Source organism: Trametes versicolor, assembly GCF_000271585.1.
Source record: "Trametes versicolor FP-101664 SS1 unplaced genomic scaffold TRAVEscaffold_9, whole genome shotgun sequence".
In the NCBI taxonomy this organism is placed as follows: domain Eukaryota; kingdom Fungi; phylum Basidiomycota; class Agaricomycetes; order Polyporales; family Polyporaceae; genus Trametes; species Trametes versicolor.
The window spans coordinates 383,666-404,421 of record NW_007360329.1 but is presented as its reverse complement, the minus strand read 5'-3'; the positions used below and the strand labels follow the sequence as shown (position 1 = coordinate 404,421).

The 20,756-nt window shown below is 57.2% G+C and overlaps 6 protein-coding genes across 6 annotated transcripts; 4 read left to right on the top strand and 2 right to left on the bottom strand.

Annotated features, from left to right (window-relative positions):
• The first annotated feature begins 3,247 nt into the window (after positions 1–3,247).
• On the top strand, positions 3,248–4,155 carry TRAVEDRAFT_151958 (uncharacterized protein). The gene is made up of 5 exons (XM_008043124.1): positions 3,248–3,298; positions 3,361–3,488; positions 3,535–3,605; positions 3,658–3,708; positions 3,769–4,155. Exons 2-5 carry the CDS (start codon positions 3,476–3,478, stop codon positions 4,108–4,110), a joined length of 477 nt encoding a protein of 158 aa, XP_008041315.1. The 5' UTR covers positions 3,248–3,298; positions 3,361–3,475; the 3' UTR covers positions 4,111–4,155.
• A 219-nt stretch (positions 4,156–4,374) lies between these two features.
• Positions 4,375–10,764, top strand: TRAVEDRAFT_129694 (ubiquitin-protein ligase RKR1; the record flags this gene model as incomplete). The annotated part of the gene is made up of 19 exons (XM_008043123.1): positions 4,375–4,773; positions 4,832–5,370; positions 5,471–5,667; positions 5,716–5,832; positions 5,881–6,131; positions 6,181–6,849; positions 6,902–7,229; positions 7,286–7,670; positions 7,723–8,414; positions 8,468–8,847; positions 8,901–9,069; positions 9,124–9,227; positions 9,277–9,483; positions 9,545–9,601; positions 9,652–9,811; positions 9,863–10,296; positions 10,369–10,457; positions 10,552–10,636; positions 10,699–10,764. The coding sequence occupies 19 exons, from the start codon at positions 4,375–4,377 to the stop codon at positions 10,762–10,764; spliced, it is 5,328 nt and encodes a 1,775-aa protein (XP_008041314.1).
• Positions 10,765–10,944: 180 nt separating this feature from the next.
• TRAVEDRAFT_129211 (cytochrome P450 monooxygenase pc-bph) lies at positions 10,945–12,985 on the bottom strand (the record flags this gene model as incomplete). Its single annotated transcript, XM_008043122.1, has 7 exons — positions 10,945–11,016; positions 11,076–11,175; positions 11,246–11,641; positions 11,697–12,129; positions 12,186–12,578; positions 12,692–12,693; positions 12,759–12,985. The coding sequence occupies 7 exons, from the start codon at positions 12,983–12,985 to the stop codon at positions 10,945–10,947; spliced, it is 1,623 nt and encodes a 540-aa protein (XP_008041313.1).
• Positions 12,986–15,721: 2,736 nt separating this feature from the next.
• Positions 15,722–16,432, top strand: TRAVEDRAFT_59858 (uncharacterized protein). Its single transcript, XM_008043121.1, has one exon. The coding sequence runs from the start codon at positions 15,799–15,801 to the stop codon at positions 16,054–16,056; it is 258 nt and encodes an 85-aa protein (XP_008041312.1). The 5' UTR covers positions 15,722–15,798; the 3' UTR covers positions 16,057–16,432.
• Positions 16,433–16,763: 331 nt separating this feature from the next.
• TRAVEDRAFT_130153 (uncharacterized protein) lies at positions 16,764–17,177 on the bottom strand (the record flags this gene model as incomplete). The annotated part of the gene is made up of 2 exons (XM_008043120.1): positions 16,764–16,868; positions 16,926–17,177. Coding segments are annotated over 2 exons (357 nt in total), but the record flags the coding sequence as incomplete, so codon positions are not given.
• A 1,946-nt stretch (positions 17,178–19,123) lies between these two features.
• TRAVEDRAFT_22072 (uncharacterized protein) lies at positions 19,124–19,988 on the top strand (the record flags this gene model as incomplete). Its single annotated transcript, XM_008042678.1, has 4 exons — positions 19,124–19,189; positions 19,286–19,594; positions 19,620–19,902; positions 19,960–19,988. The coding sequence occupies 4 exons, from the start codon at positions 19,124–19,126 to the stop codon at positions 19,986–19,988; spliced, it is 687 nt and encodes a 228-aa protein (XP_008040869.1).
• Between the last annotated feature and the right edge of the window lie 768 nt (positions 19,989–20,756).

The window sequence follows — 20,756 nt, the reverse complement described above, 5'->3', positions numbered from 1 at the left end:
CCTTCTTTGTAAAACAGACCCCTGCTATAAGAGATAAAGATCCATTATAATTTGTTTTAAACAGTTCAAGACCATGTCTCTAACAAATGACAGCATATATACTACATCCGAGCACAATCAAAAGGTAGAGATGAATGATAGATATATTACAATGATATCACTACATTTACCATAATGTATTCAGGCATTCCAAAGAAATGTGTTCAGATACAATCACAGTATTACATTCTGCTCTATGTAACAAACAGATCAGCATATGCTCTCAGATATGTGTCGGATTCTCTGGCAGATCACATCTTGAACTCAGGCAAAGCAGCTTTTTGAATTAGTGCTACAATGAGCCACTCGAAATAATGGTGATTTTATTTCGTCATTTATCTCAATCATATCACGATTAGATCATAGATTTAAGGGGGGGTGGCCCACAGTGTTAGGCGGACTCACGCACGGATAAGTCGTGCGTCAAGTAACTTTATACAGCCTCCGCCTAAATTACTCCGTGACCCATGTCACGCACCATTGTTGAACTTCCTTTCTGCGACCACCGTCCTGGGCACCGCCTGTGGAGGCTCCTTGTTTAGCTCTCGCATTTCTTCATTTCAAGCCACAGGAATGATGCACGATATGTGGGACAATCACAGCGATACCTCCTGCGCTGCCAGTGAGCATACAAGAACCTCTACGCGTTGTCTCGCCAACACGTTGATGCAATGCTGACTTCGTCGCGGTGGATCCAATTGCCGGTCTGCCAACTCTGACGGGCGTATAGGCCGCGACCCATGCTCGTGATGGCTCCTCTCCACAAATCTGCCACTCGCACTCCGCTTGAGGAACGTCCTTGTCCGAAACGAGCGGTGGAGTCTGGGCTTCCGTGCACACAAACAACCTCCTGCCTACGTGTCTCCGCAGTTCGCATTCTCCTCTAGTGTCCCGCTAGTTTTGCGCTATCTAGCTCCTGTTATGCTATACCACCCCATTGTCCGAAATGAGCGGTCTCTGGGCGCCAGTGTCCCCAAACATTTGTCTCTAGTTTCCCCGCAATATGTTCCCCTTGTGCCTACCTGTCTCCGGAACTTTCGCTCTTGCGGACTCGACATATCTGCGGAGCGAATAGGACCCATGAATGACCTGTGTCGTACTTTCAGATCCAGCGGAGAGCCCAGCTCAGGTACAGCAGTGGCCCAGGCACGGCGTAACGGAGGTCGCCCACTCCGGTTCCTGGAGCTGCTCGACGGTGTTACGTCTTGCAGGGTTACACGCAATACTGCTACCCTTGCGTGGCGTCCTTGTGCAGGTGCAGTTGCTGAAGGACGGACTGCACCGCCGAGTCTCCTAAATGCCTAAGCGCTGCACAAGGTATATAGGGGGGCATGTTAGTGGCTCACCTCCTCCAGAACAAGATTCTACCACTGCCACTTCAACCTCCTCCGACCGCCAGCCTTTCCATCCTTCACCATGTCCTCCCAGACCGTCGCCCAGTCCGCCAGCAGCGTGCGCGCCCTCAGCAACACCACGCACACTCTGAACCGCCTCATACTCGAGAACGACCCCAAGATCGGTCGCATCGATGAATTCGCGCATACCAGCTTCCGCGCTCAGTGGACCGGGAACCGAGAGGTGCGTTTTCCATTAATCTACGCGCTTGCTTCTGTCTTGAGCTCCCTCGTTGTGCAGAACTACCTCCATATCATCCAAACGTCGGAGGCCGCTGCAATCAAGCTCTCCGCGACCATCAAGTGTAAGCACAGGCTCCCAGGTGTGGCGATTGCTTGTGTTTACACATAACTTATTCCGTCCCAGACTACCTTTCGCTCCAAGGTGACATCAACGACCCCGATGTAACCGACGACTTGATCGAGGAACTCGGCGCTTTGAACATCGTGCGTCCGCCTCGCTGCCTGCACGCCCGTCGCTCCCAACTTATCGTGCCTCTGTATAGAAACTCCGAGGCATCGACTTCAACCAAGCCGCGGACTTCGCCGCGCTCAAGAGCAGCTTCCAACAGCTTGGCAGGGAGATTCCGTCCGCCGTGCAGGAGCGCGACGCGGTGGTGCGGGGCGAGCTCGAGGCCGCGCAGGCTGAAGTTGCGGCGCTCGAGAAGCAGTTGCAGGAGTACGCCACGTCTCTCGACTGTGTGCATTGATCTACGACTCTAACTAACGCACTCCTCATAGGCTCAGCGCGAAGGTGATTGGGGACGATCAACGTCGCCATATATCATCACTGACCTTAAGCATAGATCAAGAAGGAGCACGAGGCGGAGGCTGAAGAAGCCACCTCTGGCGCGACGACGACGATCGGCGGCTTGTTCACTGGCGGCAAGGACAAGAAGCCCAAGTCGGGAGAGACGGTTCCTTTGACCGAGGAGGACGATAAGGCTGCGAAGGAGAAGAAGGCGGCGGAGCTCGCGAAAGCGAAGTCGGGTGCCGCCGCTGCCGTCAGCAAGCTAATCGGGGGCGGTAAGGACACCAACAAGGCTCAGCGCTATGGTAAGTCTTGCACATTGCCACGGCCAATATCTTCAGAACTAAATGCCCCTTTCTCTCTAGCTATCCAGGAGAAGCTCGACATCGCGCAGGCTAAACTCATCAGGGCCAACTCCGCCGCGCGCGAGCGTGAAGCTGCTGACGTCGACAACGTCGTGCTGGCCAACCAGGAGATCCAGAAGACCCTGGACACCCAGGTGGAATTGTTCCAGACCTTCCCTAATCTCACCCAACAGGTACATATATTCACGTTTCCTGCTTTCCCCTGCTAATGGGAATCCGCTATTTGCAGCTTGGGACTGAGGTGAACAACTACCTGGTCGCATTTGAGAACGTCAAGCGCGACCCGTCTGTGGTAAGTCCCGTGTCGCCTTGACGCCACGAAATAGCTGACAGTAGCCATTCCGCGACGCAGGATAACCAGCGCGCGCTCGCCAACCTCAGCAGGAAGGTTGCGCTGGCCTCTGGCCCCTGGAAGGAGGTGGCGATTCTCCTCGCCGATGGGTACGCGAGAAGCGCGAAGGGAGCGTTCTAGTCACACACGCATTTCTTTTGTCTATTTGTAGGACTTGATAGCAAATTTGGGGCATCTTGGATGGAATTTTACTGGGTTCGGAGTACTTGGGACACGCTCATTCTAGTTGGGAAGTGTAGATCAAAGCTTGAATATCGTCTGAGGTTAGGGGTTGCGTTACGCCCCCATAGCGAGACGCCCAGCGGTTGAGCTTGAGCGGCACCACGATCATCGTCAGTAACTATAACGCAATATCCACCACTTGTGACCGCCTATACAAACCGGAGTGATCTTAAGGGTGGGTTATAACGTATCGCGACGCATATATACTGTTATTGATGCATCTAAACGATATACTAGCAGTCGAGGATCGGTCCGACTCGGAGTTCACATCACCCTGCCAAGCTCGTAAGGCTCGGCCGCTTGACCTCAGAATTCCTGCAATCGTTGCGGGTATACTCCCTTCTAGCACATTATGAACAACGCATGTAAGCCGGTGCTTTTGACGCCTATTTCCAGCTAAATCCTGTGTAGCACAGTCTCAGTACGCCCCCGCGGCACACGTCCCTCTAATCAAGTCGCCTAGTCTCCGTGTACCACGACCGGTTCGTCAAGAGCATGATGAAACATGTGCAACGCCTTATGTTTGCACTCCAGGTCGAACTACCTCCCGATATTCATCCGCTACCTGATAGTGTGACCGCATACGTGAGTCGTGCATCGATCGACCACAGCACACGACCACCCCTGACCGACCACCTCCTACAGTTCGTGTACCCGTTCACACTCGAGCCGCATGTCCTAACATTGGAGGCATCGCGACGATCCACTCTCGCAGCACACGCAGCACGCCGCGAGGCATACCTCAAGGCGCGCGAGGAAGAGAAGGAGCGTCGCAAACGGGAGGCGCTGCACAGGATCGCCCCCGGCTTCGAGCCCAAATCGATTCCGCTGGTCCCCACGAAGCGGTTTTCTGGTGTTCCAGCCCAGTCTGGATCCCCGGGTGAGGCTGGGTCGCCAGCTGGAGAAGGTGCGGGAGGGCACCAGAGGACGAAGTCGGTCATGGAGGATCTGGTGGACCAGTTGGAGGCTATGGACTCGTTGAAGTGACCCGCTACTTTCTTGTACCTGTACAACATACCCTGAACATACCCACACATTTCTGCACTTGCACGCTGCCCAACGCGAGCCGTATTACGCTGCCCAACGCGCAGATGGACGATGTGCGCGATGGACACGTGACTTTGATCGCCACTTCGTCATTGACTCGGAGGAGGTGAAGGGACCGACGAGCCGCGTGCATACCGTTATAGCCTTTCTCCTCTCCCCCTCATGTCCAACCTCTGCTCATCGTTCTACGAAACCTGCTAGACCATGCCGCCGTCCAAAGCGAAGTCCTCCGCGTCGTCTGGGACGCGCAAGAAACACGCTCGGCGCGCCGCCACTGCTCACGGAGCGCCAGAGGAACCTCTGGAGCACAAGGACAAGCGACCGAAGGGCAAAGACAAGAAGAACAAGAAGGAGCCGCGGAAGAAGGTCTACATCCCGCCCGTAAAACCCGCCCCAGTGCAGCCCAACCCGCTCGATACCCTCGGTCTTGCGCAGAAGCTCCCGCCAGAGCTCTTGGTCGTGCTCCGATTGCTTTCTAAGAAGGACGCCACTACCAAACGCCGCGCGCTCGAGGAGTTGCAGTCGGCATGGGTGTCCAAGGCACAGCGGGGAGGAGAGCATGAGTATCTGGTGTACACGCTCCAGGATACCGTCCCAGTCTGGGTACGTTCTTCTGCTGTACTTTCCCCGCGCTCGCTTGCTGATTAATTTGCGAGCGTAGCTGCACCACCTCCCTACGCTCTTCTTGCACCCTTCAAGACGGCTCCGCTTGCTTGCTATCGGGCTGCACACATCCATCCTGCAGATTGCAGACCTGCGCAAAGAGACGTTCTTCCAGATACGCGAAGTTGCAACCTCCGATCACGCAGAATCCATCCTTGGAAGCTGGTGTCTCGCGGCGCATGACGTCGATCGACAGGTTTCTTCTCATGCTCGCGAGTCCTGGAGCAGGTATGTGACCACCTCGGGGCCATCTGAAGACAAACTTGTGCTCGATGAGGCACTCTTCCCCCGTGTCTGGGACTTCGTCCAGAGGACTCTGCTTGACCCCGGAGGAGTATACCTCTATCTCAATCCGCCAGCGACAGCAGCACCGACACCGACGCCGTCTAGGAGGGGCTCTGGGCGTGGTACGCCTGTCAGGCGGGACGACGAAGCACTCCTACGACCAAAATCGGAGGAGGACGAAGAGGATGAACTGGACAGGAAAGCACGGCTTCGAGTAGGCGCGTTCGGCGCGACCAAATGGGTCTTGAGTGGGTGTCCTACATCCTCTCCGGCGCGCATGTACACATATTCAATAATATCTCTGTTTTTGCGTATGTCCAGATGCCAAGTTTGGCGCGTCGGAAAGAGCGAGGGAGAAGGAGAAGGCGAGCGAAGGGACCCCTGCAATCGAAGACTTCCTGGCCCCACTTGCGAACCCTGCGCTGTGGTCTTCGCTATACCACGGCACCATGCCGCCGTTCGCCGATACAGACAGCTATGGTTTCGGACAACCCGTTGTGAGAAGATCGGCGTGGTCCTTGCTTCAAACCTTGTTGCAGAGATGCAAGGGTATGAACTTTGCTTACATGGTGCGGCGTGTGATTGACGTGCCCAAAGGTCACCTCGATCCCCTCCTCAACGTACTCAGCTCCGCAGTATTACGGTCGGCTTGGGTAGAACCCGACACCATTGTCAGGGCTGCGATGTGGCAACCATTGCTGATGTTCTTGAAGGGTTGGTCCATTCCATGTTGCTCTTGGATGATAGACTGAGTCTGTGTAGATTACCCAAACGCCTGGGTTCTTGAGGCAGAGGCTGAAAAGGACGAAGACGACGAAGGTTCGGCTTCCGGCGAGAGTGACGATGAAGATGCGCCGAAAGCACCACCACCGCCTAAACCCGTTGCAAACGGCCCAGCAGGTCCCTCTCGCGCGTACACTGAATTCTTGCAGTTCCTCGCGACGGGCTGTTCAGGCTCTCCCGCGCAGGGCTATCCAACTGTTCTCGTGATATTGTCCACCATCCCTCCATCGGTACGTTTGTATCTTAGTATCTATCCAGTCGTGCTCACACTCCTCACAGATCCTAACATCCTCCCCACATCCACTCGAGGACCTCTTCACGTCGTTCTGGGCGGCAGTCGACGCGCGTGTGCTCAATTCGCTTGACCGTGTGGCTGCGTCTGCAGCTTTCCTCTCTTCCGTCTCAGAGTCGCTCACTTTCTTCGTTCGACGATTACTGAATGCTCCGACGGAGGTAGTTGCATCTCTTCTCCGTGGCGATGACCAAGCGCAGGCGGCGGACGTGGATTCTCTGCTGAAGGCGTTCCTGAGGGACCAGATCGTACGCACTTGGGAAGAGGTTTCCTCGGGACGACTGAAGGTTCGAGGGAAGGATGCAGGGGACTGTCTGGCCGGGACATTCTCGTCGTTACACAAGATCTCCCCAGACCTTTTCACAGAAACCTGGGACGTGCTTGCAGGAGCGGTGCAAAAGTCCATAGCGGCTGACGGAGATGCCATCTCGGCGCTCGTGCCTGAAGTGCTTCAGCAGCTCTCTCAGCAGCTAGAGCCAGGAACACCACCAGGGGACTCAGCCCGTGCACTCGTTGTGCAGGTCGTCAGGTCTGCGCTAGACCAATGCTCCGCGCTACTGGAGACAGAGGACGGGAAGCGCGAACGGGTGGTATCCCTGGTCGGCATCCTCGACGCGTTTGGTGAACATGTCTTCACAGATCCTGAAGTTGCGAAGGTAACGTCGACGTAAACGCTTTATTTCCAGGCGTTATTGACCATCTTGGAAGCGAGTGGACGATCTTGTGCACCACCAGATGCACCGCTTGCTGACAACGATCCCGTCACTCCTCCTACTCTACCTCAAGTACCGGCAGGACGAAGCTGTGTGCTCTGCTGTTTGGCATCAAGTACTCGAGACCGTAGCGCGGTACCCGGAAGACGTCGAATCGACGCTACCTGTGCTACTCGACGCTGCCGAGCACAACTTGCTGCCGACGTACCTGCATTCAGAAGGGGAGTTGGACGAGGCTGCTGGAAGCCTTCTGACAGATTTGCTCTCCGGCTCAACGAGCGCTGCGCATACTTCTTTGGCCCGCCGGCTGCTTGGCTCATCGAGTACGCATCCCTTTCCATCGTGCCCAATAATTTGCTAACCTCGCCGGTTTCCAAAGATCTCTTCATCTCGCAGGACTGCCGGGAGAACCTGCTCCGCAGTCTCGCGGACTCGTTCATTCTTCACTTCGACACTGTCCTCCACGACGAGCATGCGTCCTTGCACGCATTGGCCGCGCCGCTTGAGCTGGTTCGTAGTTTGAGCGAGCGGCCAGAAGGTGTGGCCTCGTTAGAGGCAGTGTCATCATCCCTCCTCCCGTACCTCTTCCTATACGCCTTTCTGCTCCCGCAGTTTGCTTCTGTGCAGCCCGTGCAGCAGGGCGTCGCTGCAGCTCTTTGGAAAACGGGGATCGACGCTGCCTCGGCGGAAGTCAAGACTGGTGCGATCGCGGTCATAAAGCAGCTCCTTCGCGAGCTGCTTGTAGACTGCACGGCTAAACCCACGTACGTGTCTCCGAGTTGTACATGTATGGTACCCGCTAAAATACGCCTTTAGTCCCCAGCAAATTCTGCAAACACTCTGCGAGTCCTCGGTTTACTCCGAGATAAACGTCATCACGGATATCTTCCCGTCACAGGAGGAGCTTTTAGTGATGCTGGATGACCTTCCCTCAACCCCACTCGATCCGAGCTTGGGCGCCGTCGACCCGCTCGTGCCACCTTCGACTCTGTACCGTTCCGCCGGCCCCTCCCCGTCGACGTACGACTCTGCGGGGTTCAACAAGTATGCACGCGTAGTGAACGGCCTTCTTACCCACCTTGTAGACGACCGTCAAATGTCCAAGGAGAATGTCTGGGCGCTTCGCCATCTGTTCGCCCTCGCCATCTATGCCGAAGAGCTAAAGCACCTCCCGTCTTCAGAAAGTCCTGTCTTCGCGCGCTCGGTCTCGCGAGCCGTGCTCCAGGGAATTCTCGATAGGGTCCAGCAAGTCGCGACATACCTGCTCTCGTCCACTGCGGAGGAGAATTGGCACACTCACGTCACCAACGTGTTACTTCTGCACGCCTCTTCAAGCTTGCCCGACGGAGCCACCCAGCTCGTAATCGACCTTGTGACCCGCGCGAGACGGCAGGACAATGTGCGCACGTCGCGTATCCTGCACATGATCCTCCAGCACGCCTTCCGCAACGCGACGAAGGCGGACGCCGAGCTATGGATGGGCGCCGTTCGGCAGACGGAGAAGCTAGGTAGATATATCTATCGTCTCATGCGCACCACCTTTGCTCACCTCGTGCGGCAGCCCCCCACACGGCCCTGGCCATCGTCTTCTCCGTGACACGATATGCACCGGAGCCGCCGCGCCTCGACCGGTATCGCAACGAGCGCGCAGCGGGTGCGCTAGGCATCCCCGCATCCAAGGCGAACAGCGAGGGCCTCTGGCTCCTGCGGAACCTCGCCGCGGCGGCGCCTGACCCCGAGTCGGACGTGATCTTCCTGCCGCAGCTGCGCGCAGTGAACCTCATCAAGGCGTGTCAGCAGTGGATCACGTCCGACGAGGACCTCGACGAGGAGGTGCAGAGCGAGATGACACTCCTCTTCGCGCACCTGGCGCCGATTTTGCAGGGCGTGCCTGGGGCTCACTGGGATTTGATCTTCGATGTGGTGGAGAACAACCTCGAGGTGAGTGATTAGAGTGTTATGTGACTAGATGTGGGCCTTATGTGTCTTTTCAGGATGCTTCATTGGATGACCCGTCTACGCTGGTCACACTCAGCAGAACGCTCCGGCTCTTCATCATCATCGAGGACTTGGTGTCTACCAACAAGGCGCTGAGGGCCATTTGGGAAGAGAGACGGGCGGCGAACCTCACCTTGATCAGAGACTTGGTGTCAACGAAGCTCGGTGCGTGTTGTTTCCTGAGCCACTACGCGCTTTAGTGCTGATATGACACGACAGAGATTGAGGCGGTGTCTACCCCGCTCTCCGTATGCAGAGAGCTCGCTCTGCAAATCGTGCAGGACTTGCCGTCATCACTCCTTACTCGCGAAACGTTGCCGAAGGTAAGTTCATGGTACAGTCGGTGAATCACGGTATCTCAACTTGTCACAGATGTGCCATCTGGTAACAGATGGCTCGAGCAGCGTCCAGCGCATGGCATACCAGCTGCTGCACGAGGCGGCGAAGAAGTACACAGAGACGCTGGTCATTGAAGCTGCAGTTGATACAGAAGGCGCGATGACAGCAGAACTCCCAATGGAGCTTCTAGACATTCTACAGCGCAGTCTCAACCTCGAAGATGCAGAGGATCACAATGAGGTACGCTACAGTTTACATCCTTTACATCCTTTCCGTCCTATGAGTGCTAACATTTCAACAGGAATGGTCCGGCTATCTGCTTGCCTGGATGGTCGCTCTCGATCTGTTCACAGACGCGGTGCGTGCGGCACATTGCATGGGGTTTGGTGTTGCTCACAGTTGGTTCAGTCTCTCAAAGTCAAGTCGGGTTACATAGATCAAATTCGTGATCTGGATCTGGTCGCTGCGAAACTTCTACCAACATTGTTCAGCCTCTTGGATCTATACGGTGGTATTGCGAAGGCTTTCAAGTTAGACATCTGGGATATCGACGAGTTTTATTTAGACTGTAAGCCCTCCTCCAGCTTCGCATGTTTATATCTATTCACCGCGCTCCCAGACTACACTTCCGATTCGACCATCAGCCTCCGCCTCCTCGCTGCACACGTCTACTACCGCACCCTCCTCCTTCTACCCTCTCTGATCCGCACCTGGCTCACCGATTGTCGCGACCGCCAGCTCTCCACCGCAGTCGCTTCTTACACGTCAAAGCACTTCTCACCAGCCATCATCCGGACGGAACTCGCACGCGTCAAGGATCCCAACGTAGCGACAGAGCTCTCAGGGGAGAACGTCACAATCAAGGTCGCGAGCGCCGTCAACGAGGTCACCGCCGGCTTCTCGGTCGACGAGCAGCAGCTCGAGCTCACCGTAAAGCTCCCCGTCGACTGGCCGCTGCACACGATCGAGGTCAAGGACGCGAAGCACGTCGGCGTCACGGACGACCGCTGGCGCGCGTGGGAGCTCGGCGTCCAGCAGATTTTGACTTTCAGGGTGCGTGCTCCGGCTTCGCGATTTGCAATCATCCATTTGTGCGTCAAGGTGCTGACGTGCGAGCGGTTCTAGAGCGGAAGCATCGTGGATGGTCTGAGCTTCTTCCTCAAGAATGTCACGTCGCACTTCGAGGGCGTCGCAGAGTGCGCGATCTGCTACTCGTGCGTCATTCTTAGCCTGCTTCTCGAGGGTTCTGGACGCCCGCTGACCTTGCCTCCTCCTGCCGCCGTGCCGCCCTCATCTCGCGCCCCGCAGTGTCGTGAACGCCACGGACGGGAGTCTACCGCGTAAACCGTGCAAGACGTGCAAGAACCGGTTCCACGCTGCGTGCTTGTATAAGGTGTGTGCGCCCCCGCCCAACCCGCTCTCACAGGCGTGCCTGACGCCTTACCCTGTCCGCAGTGGTTCAACACGAGCCATTCGTCGAGCTGTCCGCTATGCCGCTCGGAAATTATGACTGGAAGGTGATACAGAATGTAGCAAATAGAACAACACGTTGTACAATCAAGATAGTAAAGAAACCAACAAACTATACATTGTTGCAATATGGTACAATGAGAAGAAAGATGGACGTAAGTTCGTCCAGCTGGGAAAGGCTGGGGATCGTCAGGTTGGCGCACTCGCACGATACGTGTACCGGAAGGCCTCTCATACGTTCCTGCGCTTCATACCGACGATGCACTTGAGCGGCTTGCGCAAGAAGCCCTCGTTTGTCGCCAGCTGCGGCGCAAACGAAGTCAGACCAACGGAGTGACACTGCGCATGGAGACAAAACTTACCGGAGCGCTGGGGTCCTCGAGCACGAAGTGGTAGCGGCGGAAGATTGACGCGACGATGACGAGCAGCTCCAGGTTCGCGAGGTTCCGTCCGACGCAACTCCTAAAAAATAATAGAACAAGCAGGTCAGTCGTCACATCCGAGCGCATACGCAGTCGACGGGGCTGCTGACCTGGGGCCAAAGGAGAACGGGTTGAACGTCTTCTGCACCGCGACCTTGTCCTGCTCGAACCAGCGCTCGGGGCGGAACTCCTCGACGTCGTCGCCCCACACAGCCTTGTCGCGGTGAATCGTGTATGTTGGGACAGACAGCACCGCGCCCTCGGGGAACCACCGCCCGCAGACCTCGAGCCCCCCAGCAGGTACGAGGCGTGGGAGGCCGATGCCCGACGTCGCGTGGATGCGCAGCGCCTCGTTGATCACCGCGTCGAGGTACGGGAGGCGTTTTACCTGCTCGTAGGACGCGACCGAGTCGTCCTCCCCGCCAAGCGCGTCGTCGAGCTCCTTCTGCAGCTTCTCCTGCACGTGCTGGTACTTTGCGAGATAGTACGTGATCGCGCACGACGAACTGCGGGCGCGCAAAGGTCAGTGCGGGTGCATCGAGTGAAAGGACGAGTGCTTACTTCGACGTGGTGTCCGAGCCGGCGATGAGCTGCGTGAGCGCCTCCGCAGTGAGCTCCGCGCGCCCCATGGGGTCCCCATTGTCGTCCCGACCCTCCTGCAGCTTCTCGAGCAGGTCGTGTCGGTCGCTCTCAGGCACGGACAGTCGGCGCGCGACGGCCGCAATCGCAATCCCCGCGAGCCGCTGCACGGCCTGGTTCCCCTTGTTGTACCACGGGAGGCGCTTCACGAGTGGGCGCCAACGAGGCGGGACGACGCCCATGGACGCCGAGTACTCGCCGCGGTCGTTCAGCACCTGCACGGCGGGGAAGTGCTCCACCTTGTAGGCTGCGTCCTTTCCGTACGTCGCCATCGCGTCGTCCTGCGAGACCGCGACGGGTGCAGAGTCCTTGCAGGAGGTCAGCATGCCGAAGGGCGCACCGAACGCGAGATCGCCTGTGTTCCGGATGTGAGCGTGCGGTCAGCCGGGCGTCTGAGCGTATAGCGCGTACCGATGATGTCGAATGCCAAATAATTGTACCACGGCAGACAGTCGTACCAGACGCGTCCGTCACGGCCGCGCCAGCCGCCCTCGCCTTCGTCCCCAGCCTCGCCGCGTGCGCCACCTGCACAAAGGCGATCCCATTGCTTAAATAACTGGATGAGGTGCACACGGACGTGGGGCTCGAACTCCAGCACGTTCTTCTGCGAGAAGATGTGCGAGACGATCTTGCGCTTGCGGGCGTGATCCGTGCGCGAGCGCGTGTTGAAAAGTCCGCGTTGGATGGACACGAACGCGTCGTAGAAGTCGGACTTGAGTGTGCCCGTCCCATGGCCGTACACGATCTGAAGCGCGTCCGGGTCCGCTATGGAGAGGTGGTTGGGCGCTATGCGCACAAAGGTCCCTGTGAGCGAACGGTCAGCACACGGCAAATTTGTCAGATTCGGACGCGGCGCGGCGTAGTGCGTTCATCAGAACGGCCGGCTCTGCGTGCTGTGGACATCAGGCAGGTGCCACAGCTTTTAGAGACGCGCTTGCGGTGATCACGGGCGCGCCGGGTCGGGCGGAGCTTGAGAGGGGGTACTTGCCATATATTTCATGCAGCTCGTGGACTCGCTCAGAGCGGTGACCGTCTGCGGCAACCTTGCCCAACCAGAAGTCAGAGAGCTTGGCTAGGAATGGCCCGGGGTAGGACCGAAACCCGTGCGGGTCAAGGAGGTAGGGTACAACGTGGACGAGGACGACCGCTGCAAACACCAGCGCAGCCCATGAAGGACCGTCGAGCGACGAGAGGATGCCAAGGAGGGCCATGGTAGTTGTGGGTGAAGAGAAGGAGGAGGGCGCGTGTGAGAAGATTTATAGTGGCGGGCGGAAGAAGAGGGGTTCGGTCATTGGTTCTTCCCATGTGTCGTGTCTTAACCGTTCAGGGTGTGTTGCCCCTGCCATTGGCGCACACGGTGCGATGCCGCTCGAAGCACCCATCGGGTCGCCAAACAGACGTTGCGGTCATCCCCCTTGCATGCCGTACTGACCATTCCCTCTTCTTGACCCCGGGTCCCCACGGTCAGGTGTACGCGTACGCCCTCCCCGTCGTAGCACGTACTGCGCTGCATAGCGATCAAACTCCCATTCTGGCGCACTCGTAGTCGAAACTGTTGGCTCCTGCCATGATAAGGCGTGGGTTGCCTCCCAGGTTTCGCGCGACACAGTGAGAATGACGAACAGGCCGGACTTCGGGGCTGTTGCATCGCCTGCCGCAGACGAGCATAATCGAACCCGGGGAGATACGCGGTCCTCAAAATCCATTCGTCCAAGCCTATTCGAGGACTGCCATGGTCAGGAGGTGCCCATCATCTGCTCTATGGGCACGTGGGTGTCTCCTGAATGAAGCAGTAGTAGCACTGCATAGAAAACACCGTTTCCAGTTTTTGGAATCTGTTGAGAAAGGCTGAATAAGCGAAGCCTTTTTTCCACAATTTTCTCAATTGTCAAACTCATGCAAAAAGGAGCGTTTATCGACTGTGAAAAGGCTATGATGCCTTTTCCCATGACAAACAGGGAGCGCTCCAAGCCTTTCCTGCTTGTTATACAATCCTTTCTTGGCCTCGAAAACGCTGAAAAATATCGTCCAGATCAGCCTGTATTTGCCTCACGCGGAAACGGTAACTTCTACGCAGTGTAGGTCGTGATGCGTGTATCAGAAGCAGAGTTGACGTCGCGGATGAGGATCCCAAGGTAAAATCGGAAGAGAGTGAGTGGAGAAGAGAGAAGTTTGGGATATGTGTGAGTCCGACCGATCCTTCTCTACTTCTTCGGCGCCTAATGCTCACGTCGCGTGCGCACCAACAAGATCAGTCAAGCGCCCAGACTCCGAGACCGGCGATTGAAGGTCTCCCAGGCGTCGCCCCCAGAGACGGTAGAGATTGTCAGGTACAGCTTGTCGGTGCGACTCCCTTCAGGGATTGAGGCCGGAAGGCGAGGAGCTAGTGAGAAAAGCTCCTGGACGAGTTGCTCGACGCCCTCTCGGCTTGTCATGGTGGTGGTGATGGTGGTATGCTGAAGGGCGCAGTGCCCGAGTGTCGCGCCTTTGCCTAGTGTCGCCAGGGGCATGCTGCAGGCGCATCGCGCCGCGGCAGGGGGCGGCCGTCCATGTCCAACTCAGCGGCAGCGAGTGCCACTTTCAGGGCGGACCGCCGATTGGGCAAGAACTCATAGTACAGTGGTGGAGGCGAGAACGGATGGTTTCAGCGCTGTACACGGGCGCGGGGCGCTCTGCGGGTTACCCGCAGGCAAACGGTCTCCGTGAGATCCCTAAGGACGCCTATTGGATTCCTCAAAAAGTGAGACTTAGGGAAATCCGAGTTCGTGATGGCCCGCGGGCTACCTGTAGGTGCAGCCTGTGGGAAATCGCAGGCCGTGATGAGCGCCCGCGCGGTGCGGACGTCCGGAAACCCTCGCGAGCTGCTTGCTCATTATTCTGTACGGACACGCCCTGCACTGACCATTCTACTAGGGCATACACAAAATATATTGGGCTTATGGGGCTACGCTTCTGGTACACATGTAAACTACTACACACTTGAAACACGTCTGATAGTCCTGAGTGGCTAGCGTTGGCGATACCAAACTTACCTTTCAGCTCTCTCTGAATTGACACGGAGGCACTCGCCACTGTGCATCTGGTTCTGCAAAGGAAGTTGTTAGCTAAGTAGTAGAAGATGAGAAAAGAAGTTCGAACTGACCCTAGTTGCATGCGCACACGCGCGAAGGGGCTCTTCAAGCTCAGACATCGAAGCAACCAGGACGTCGCCGGCGCACGAGTGCCCCAGAGAGAGGAGGGAGGAAAAAGACGAAGTCCATCGCCCCAACTGGGGGGTTTATATCCTGAAAATCAGCCATGGGAAAAACATTTCGTCATGAGAAAACGGCAAAACCGGCACCACGCTGGCCGAAGATGGCCGACGTGGCCGGTTGTTTCAAGTCCATCGGGCCGAGCACTGATAGCGCCCGGCCTGAAGGTATTCAGAGTTTGTGATAGACGGCCGTTCACACGGAGGTGCTTGATCTCGCTTGTGACTTGTCCTCCGGGAAGCCTTAAGTCTGGTTAGACGTGGGAGTCCTGTGGCCGGTTTCCTGCAGTTTCCCCGGAAAGGACCCCCCGGCCGTGTATAGCGAGTTCGCAAGGACTCGCGATTGGACTGAGACCATCATCGCGAGTCTCACCCAAGACGGACAGATGGACGCGCGAGCACGACTACCTTTTCGGGGAATCACCGAATCCGGACAGACGCCCGTATCTCATTAACTACTGACTACTAATCGATTAATGGCTATACCCTGGGGGAGGTAAAGTAATCGTAACCAGTATACGATTATAATCGATTATAATCAGTAATTACACTAATGGGTTGGAGCCTTAGGGCCCCAGAGTGAACTGGCCATTTCGCCGAGTCCGTCCGATGCCGTCGTCTTCAACTTGCTACTGCTTACAACCATATGCCCAGCTTTGTCTCCGTGTAGCTCTGTGGCTTGACATACCTCTAGTCAACAACGGGTAGTACGCCATGTATTACACTGCTCCAAGCAGCCAGACCAGATACATATCTATTAGGTGAGCGTTCATAATGTGTGGTCTGTGCAGTGGAGCACAACAAACTGTCTGGACTGGGAGCATGATTGATCCAGCCATGGAGAGTGCGGAGGGCCGCGGATGGTCAGTTCAAGGACTGTATGAGAAGTTAAAGCTATCCCTTCAGAGATCTCGTAGGGGGGACAGCGCGCATTTGGTTGCCACGTCCGAGTACGTGGCCACCGACGCGTCGCTGCCCTTGGGTTCGAAGACGATTACGATTCGGATGGGCAACCAGGGTTTTGGCGAGTAGTTTGCTGCGAATGGATGGTCATTGGTGACATGCTTTTACTGGACGATCACCGCCTAAACGGATGGCTGTTGTACACGGTCCAGCCTTGTTGAGGCCACTGTGGAATTTCTGACATTTTCTTGTTTGCGTTGATGTTCAAGACGATGCGTTACGATTGACTTGGATCACTGAGATGAATGGCCAAGCGTCGAATCAGTTCTTGGGGTTCGAGTTCCTTTCAACATTCCGTCGTGATACTCGCGATTGTCATCCTTTGATCCCAACCGTCGTGCTTTAGCGGACTCCTCGTCTTCCAGCCCTCTGTGCGTTCCAAAACGAAGAAGCGTTCGATATGTGACGATGAAGCCCTGTCTAATGTACTATATAAATAACAAGATACAATCCCAGACGCGTGCGAGTGCGGTATGAGGGGAGTTGGTATAATCGAATGCTACGGGTAAGGTTCGGAAAGGCTAAGACACGGGGAGACTGGCCATGGAGAAGCCGGGAGCGATTAGGGAATGTCCGTACGACTGGCAGCGCGAATGTGCGATATGATACATTTTAGAGCAAGGTGCGAGGTACGGGGACGAGCGATTTGTGCGGCGACTGGAACTGACGAAGCAAACAGCGGAAGAGCGGGGGTGAACGACGAAGCCGGGGATGGACTGATACATATCTGAGCCAGACGATCGGGGACGGGTCGCGCGCGTTCAAAGTCGATATGTTCAGGAAATGGGGATCTGTTGCGGCTCCTCGACCTGTGCTGGAGCTCCGCCGGGTATCTTCAAGGTGAGGATACCGTCCTCAAGAGTGATAGTAACGTCTTCAGGCTGACGTCGACAGATCAGTGGGGCCGGACGGGACTGCGAGACCAGGTGCGTGCGTACCTTCGTCTCTGGAGGGACGGGCAGCGTCCTCATGAACTGGCCAAACTTGCGCTCACGCACGCCGTGTCCTTGCGAAGGTAGTTGGGGTCGAGAGATGCCGACGATGTTTATCTGGCGCACACGGCTGAACGGGCACACACCCATGGTGACACGTAGGTCGCTCCGCTTCACGCCGGGGAGCTCGAACATGGCGATGATGAGGTTCTCATCTGCATTGTAGTGGATGTCGGCGCGGATGCTATAGCGGCGCACGGGCTCTGCGGGTAGGAGATGCTGTTGCGGACGAGGGGTGGCCGTCGGCGTCGCCTCGGGGTCATGACTACGCGCAGAGATCAAGAAACACGTCGACACGACCACCACTGACGAAGACGCACCTCGCACCCACGATATCCTGCAGCCCAAGCAAATCCTGGCGCCACGTATCTCCCGCCGGACAACCTACAGCCATCGCTGTCCCAACAGCAGGCACGACGCCCCGAGGGGCGCCGCCCGCACTCGTCTCTGCAGTCTGCAACTCACTAACACGGCGAGATCTCACAGGAGCAGGAGCAGACGCAGCGCCGCCAGCGGTGCTCGAGCCCGACGCCGCCCGCGACTGTGGGCGGCGGTACGGGTGTGCGGACTGTGCGTGGGTGCCGCGCGGCGCACGGAGGGGACCAGCCCCTGCCCCGGCGGACGAGAGCGCGCCGGGGCTCGCGGCGGAGGACGCGCGCGAGGTGTCAACGTGCAGCGGGGGCTTGCTAGCACCACCGCGCCGCGACGAGGAGGAGCCAGGGCGGGCGTCGCCCTGCGCCTGCTGTATGAAGTGCTCCTCAGTGGTGATGTCAAACCGGTACTGCGGCTGCGCGCTGGTGGCTTGCAGGGCGATCGTGGGCTGGTGAGGTGTGTACTGTCCTTGCTGTTGGCGTTGTTGCTGTCGCTGTTGAGGCTGAGGCGGCGCTTGAGGTTGCTGGGTGTCTTGTGTGGTGACGGGCAGAGGTGGCGGGGGCGGGAGCTGCTGCAGGTGAAGCTGGCTGGGGGACACACGTTCTTGATGTTGCTGGTGTTGATGTTGCTGCTGGTGTTGCTGCATCGTCTGCTGTTCTTGCTGCTGGGGCATCTGCATCGCATCTTGCTCTGCAGGGAGCTCCCAGGAGGTACTGTACACACGCGGTGTGTTGGGGTTCGAGTAGTCCACAAACTGCTGGTAAGGGAATGACATTGTCATGGGGTTGTACACTACGTGGGTGCTGCAGGCGACGGCGGCGACCATGCAGGCTGCAGCGGTGGTGGTGGGAGGGAGGAGAGAGAGGGAGCGTCGCCTCGGGCAGTATCTCCTTTTGTGGCGGCCCCGACGCGGCCGAGTCACGGCGGGGCTGTGCCGCTGCTCCCGCGCTTTCCTGATAGGGCAAACGGCGGCGCGCGGCGCCCGCCTCGTGTCGGGCGCACCCCCCAGGTGACCGGCGGCGACCACACGCACGTCAGGGACGCCGCCCCTCAACGATGCCGCGCTATTGTCCGTCGCGGCTTTCCCTCCTTATCTGGGCATTGTCCACTTGGAACGGTCGAACATGCATTCCAGGTCGGGCGCGTCCACGTCGGGGACGCTCGTTCTAAAACAATTGGCGCCCACTTTGTCTGAGGCGACCCCCGACTATCGCGTTTAGTAGAGAGTCGGGTTTCTAGGGGGCTATTTGTAGGTAGATGTGCTGTTCTGCGGTCTCGCTCATCTGACAAGCCATCTGCTTTATGCCTTTGGGGCAGCCTTCGCGAGCTAGGCCTTCGCTCAGGCATCGAAAAAATGGATTGACTACATATTGGCAGGTCGTCTCGTAATCGAATTGTTCACGACCTTCCTGCTTGCGGTGCCTGCAACTGTTTCATGATCACAAGCTCATCTATGAATCACAGGGCAAAGGGCGCATCAGTGCAGAGGCGGGGTGCAATATACATATTCCCTGCGGTCAGTCGCCATCCTCAGGTGGGCGTCCGCGTTGACGTAGGCGAGTCCCACACTCCAACCGATTCGTACTAGCTCCTTGGCCCACAGCAGATGTTCTACCACGTCAAATAGGCGCATATAATGAGTGGAAGGGAGCGAGGGCACAACCATTCTCTTTCTTCACCTGCTGTGCAGCCCTTTCAGCTTCTCATCGTAGATCGACTCCATCTTTTTGCTGCCCTCGTGTTTCGACCTTACTCTCGTTAATATCTCGACTATGAGATTAGCAGTCTTCACAGCTGTTGCTCTCGCTGGGGCTACTTACGCGCGCCCTGGGGCTTTTGTACGCCGCAGTGGACCCTGCAAAAAGCAACTCATCAACGTCAGTCGCTCTTCGCCTATCTACCCTATCCGGTGTTAATTCCACTCTTGAAACCAGTTCGACGATGCGTCAATCGTGCAGAAGGACCCAAACACCGTCGAGCCGATCCCTGGCACGTTCGTCGGCTTCACCTGGGACGGGTTCGGGTTCACGTCGTGCCCCGGGGACGCATGTCACTCTTTTCCTGCGAACTTTACGCAGCAGTACACACCGCCGCGGCTCGCCATGGCGGAGGGCCTCGTCGTTGGGTTGCTTATTCACCAAGTCGATCTGGCGACGTCGCCAAAGGGCACGTTTACTCTTGCTGACGAGAGCGGCTCGTTAGATCTTGGCGCATTCGACGTGTTCGATATCATCGACCTCCCGGTTCGTCCGCTATCCTTTCTTCTAGCGGACAATCTGGTCACTTGTGTATAGCATGCGGCCGGACTCAGTGAAGCTGGGTGCAAAGGAGGACATGCGCGTACACCTCGACTGCACGCTCGCGGGCGGCGCGGGGGACCACGTCACCCTCGCGATCTCCTTCAACCGCAACAGAGACAGGGCGGGATACTCGGTCACCGCGGACAAGCTTGGGAGCCAGTTTGTCGCGCTCAGCGCGTGCACCATTTTGACCACACAGGTGTTCTTTCCGCTGGGTCAGGAGCTCGAGATCCCGACGGAGAGCATGGGCTGTGAGTGGTGACTGATTTGTTTGCGGGCACGTGGCGTGCTGATTCTTAGTTTCGCAGTGGACAACCTGAACGTCTGCGTACGGTGACTCATGTCAAGCTCAAGAGCCTATTCGTGGTTAAGATTGTCTGTGCGAGCTTGGTAACGACATGGTATGCGCACGAGACCTGAACGATATTATAAGTTTCCACGTGCCCGACTGTGCAGACGATGAATGATTTCAAAGGTCCTGCGCAGACGATTCGCACCCTAGATCGCCTTCAAACTCTACCGCTGGCAAGTAGAACATCGTCAAACAATGTTGGCGTGCCTATAAGCATGACGCTGACGAACCCTCCACCCCTCTACACCCATTTGTAAGCTCGTGCATTGAGTCGTAAGACACCGCCCGGCGCACACACCCCTAGCCCAGTCCCGCAATCCCCTGTCTTACCGCAATCGCTGGGGAACAGTCTTGGTGCGTACTGCGGCGATCATCTCAGAACACACCCCGATTGCGCGCGCGTCGGTGACTCGGGACGGTCCGAATGCCCGATCGCGAGCCTGCGTCGGCCGTCGCAGTGTCGCGAGATCCTTGACCCGCGCAGCAGCTTCGAATTCGAGGCTCGAGCAGCTTCGGAGCATGCGCGTGCATGGATAGGCATGTTGATCGCGCGCCGCGCACGCGATTTTGGCTCGCGTTGTGCTAAAGCCTGCTAAACTAGCAACGGCCGCGCTAAAATGAACGACGTCGACAGCGCGAGGTTAGCCCAAGCCCACGCACGCTGCAGCCTGCATGCGGCGTGGCCGATCACGGCGACTCAATGCGGGGAATTAAGCACTCGGAGCACTCGAGTCTCGATGCCAGTACGGAGTC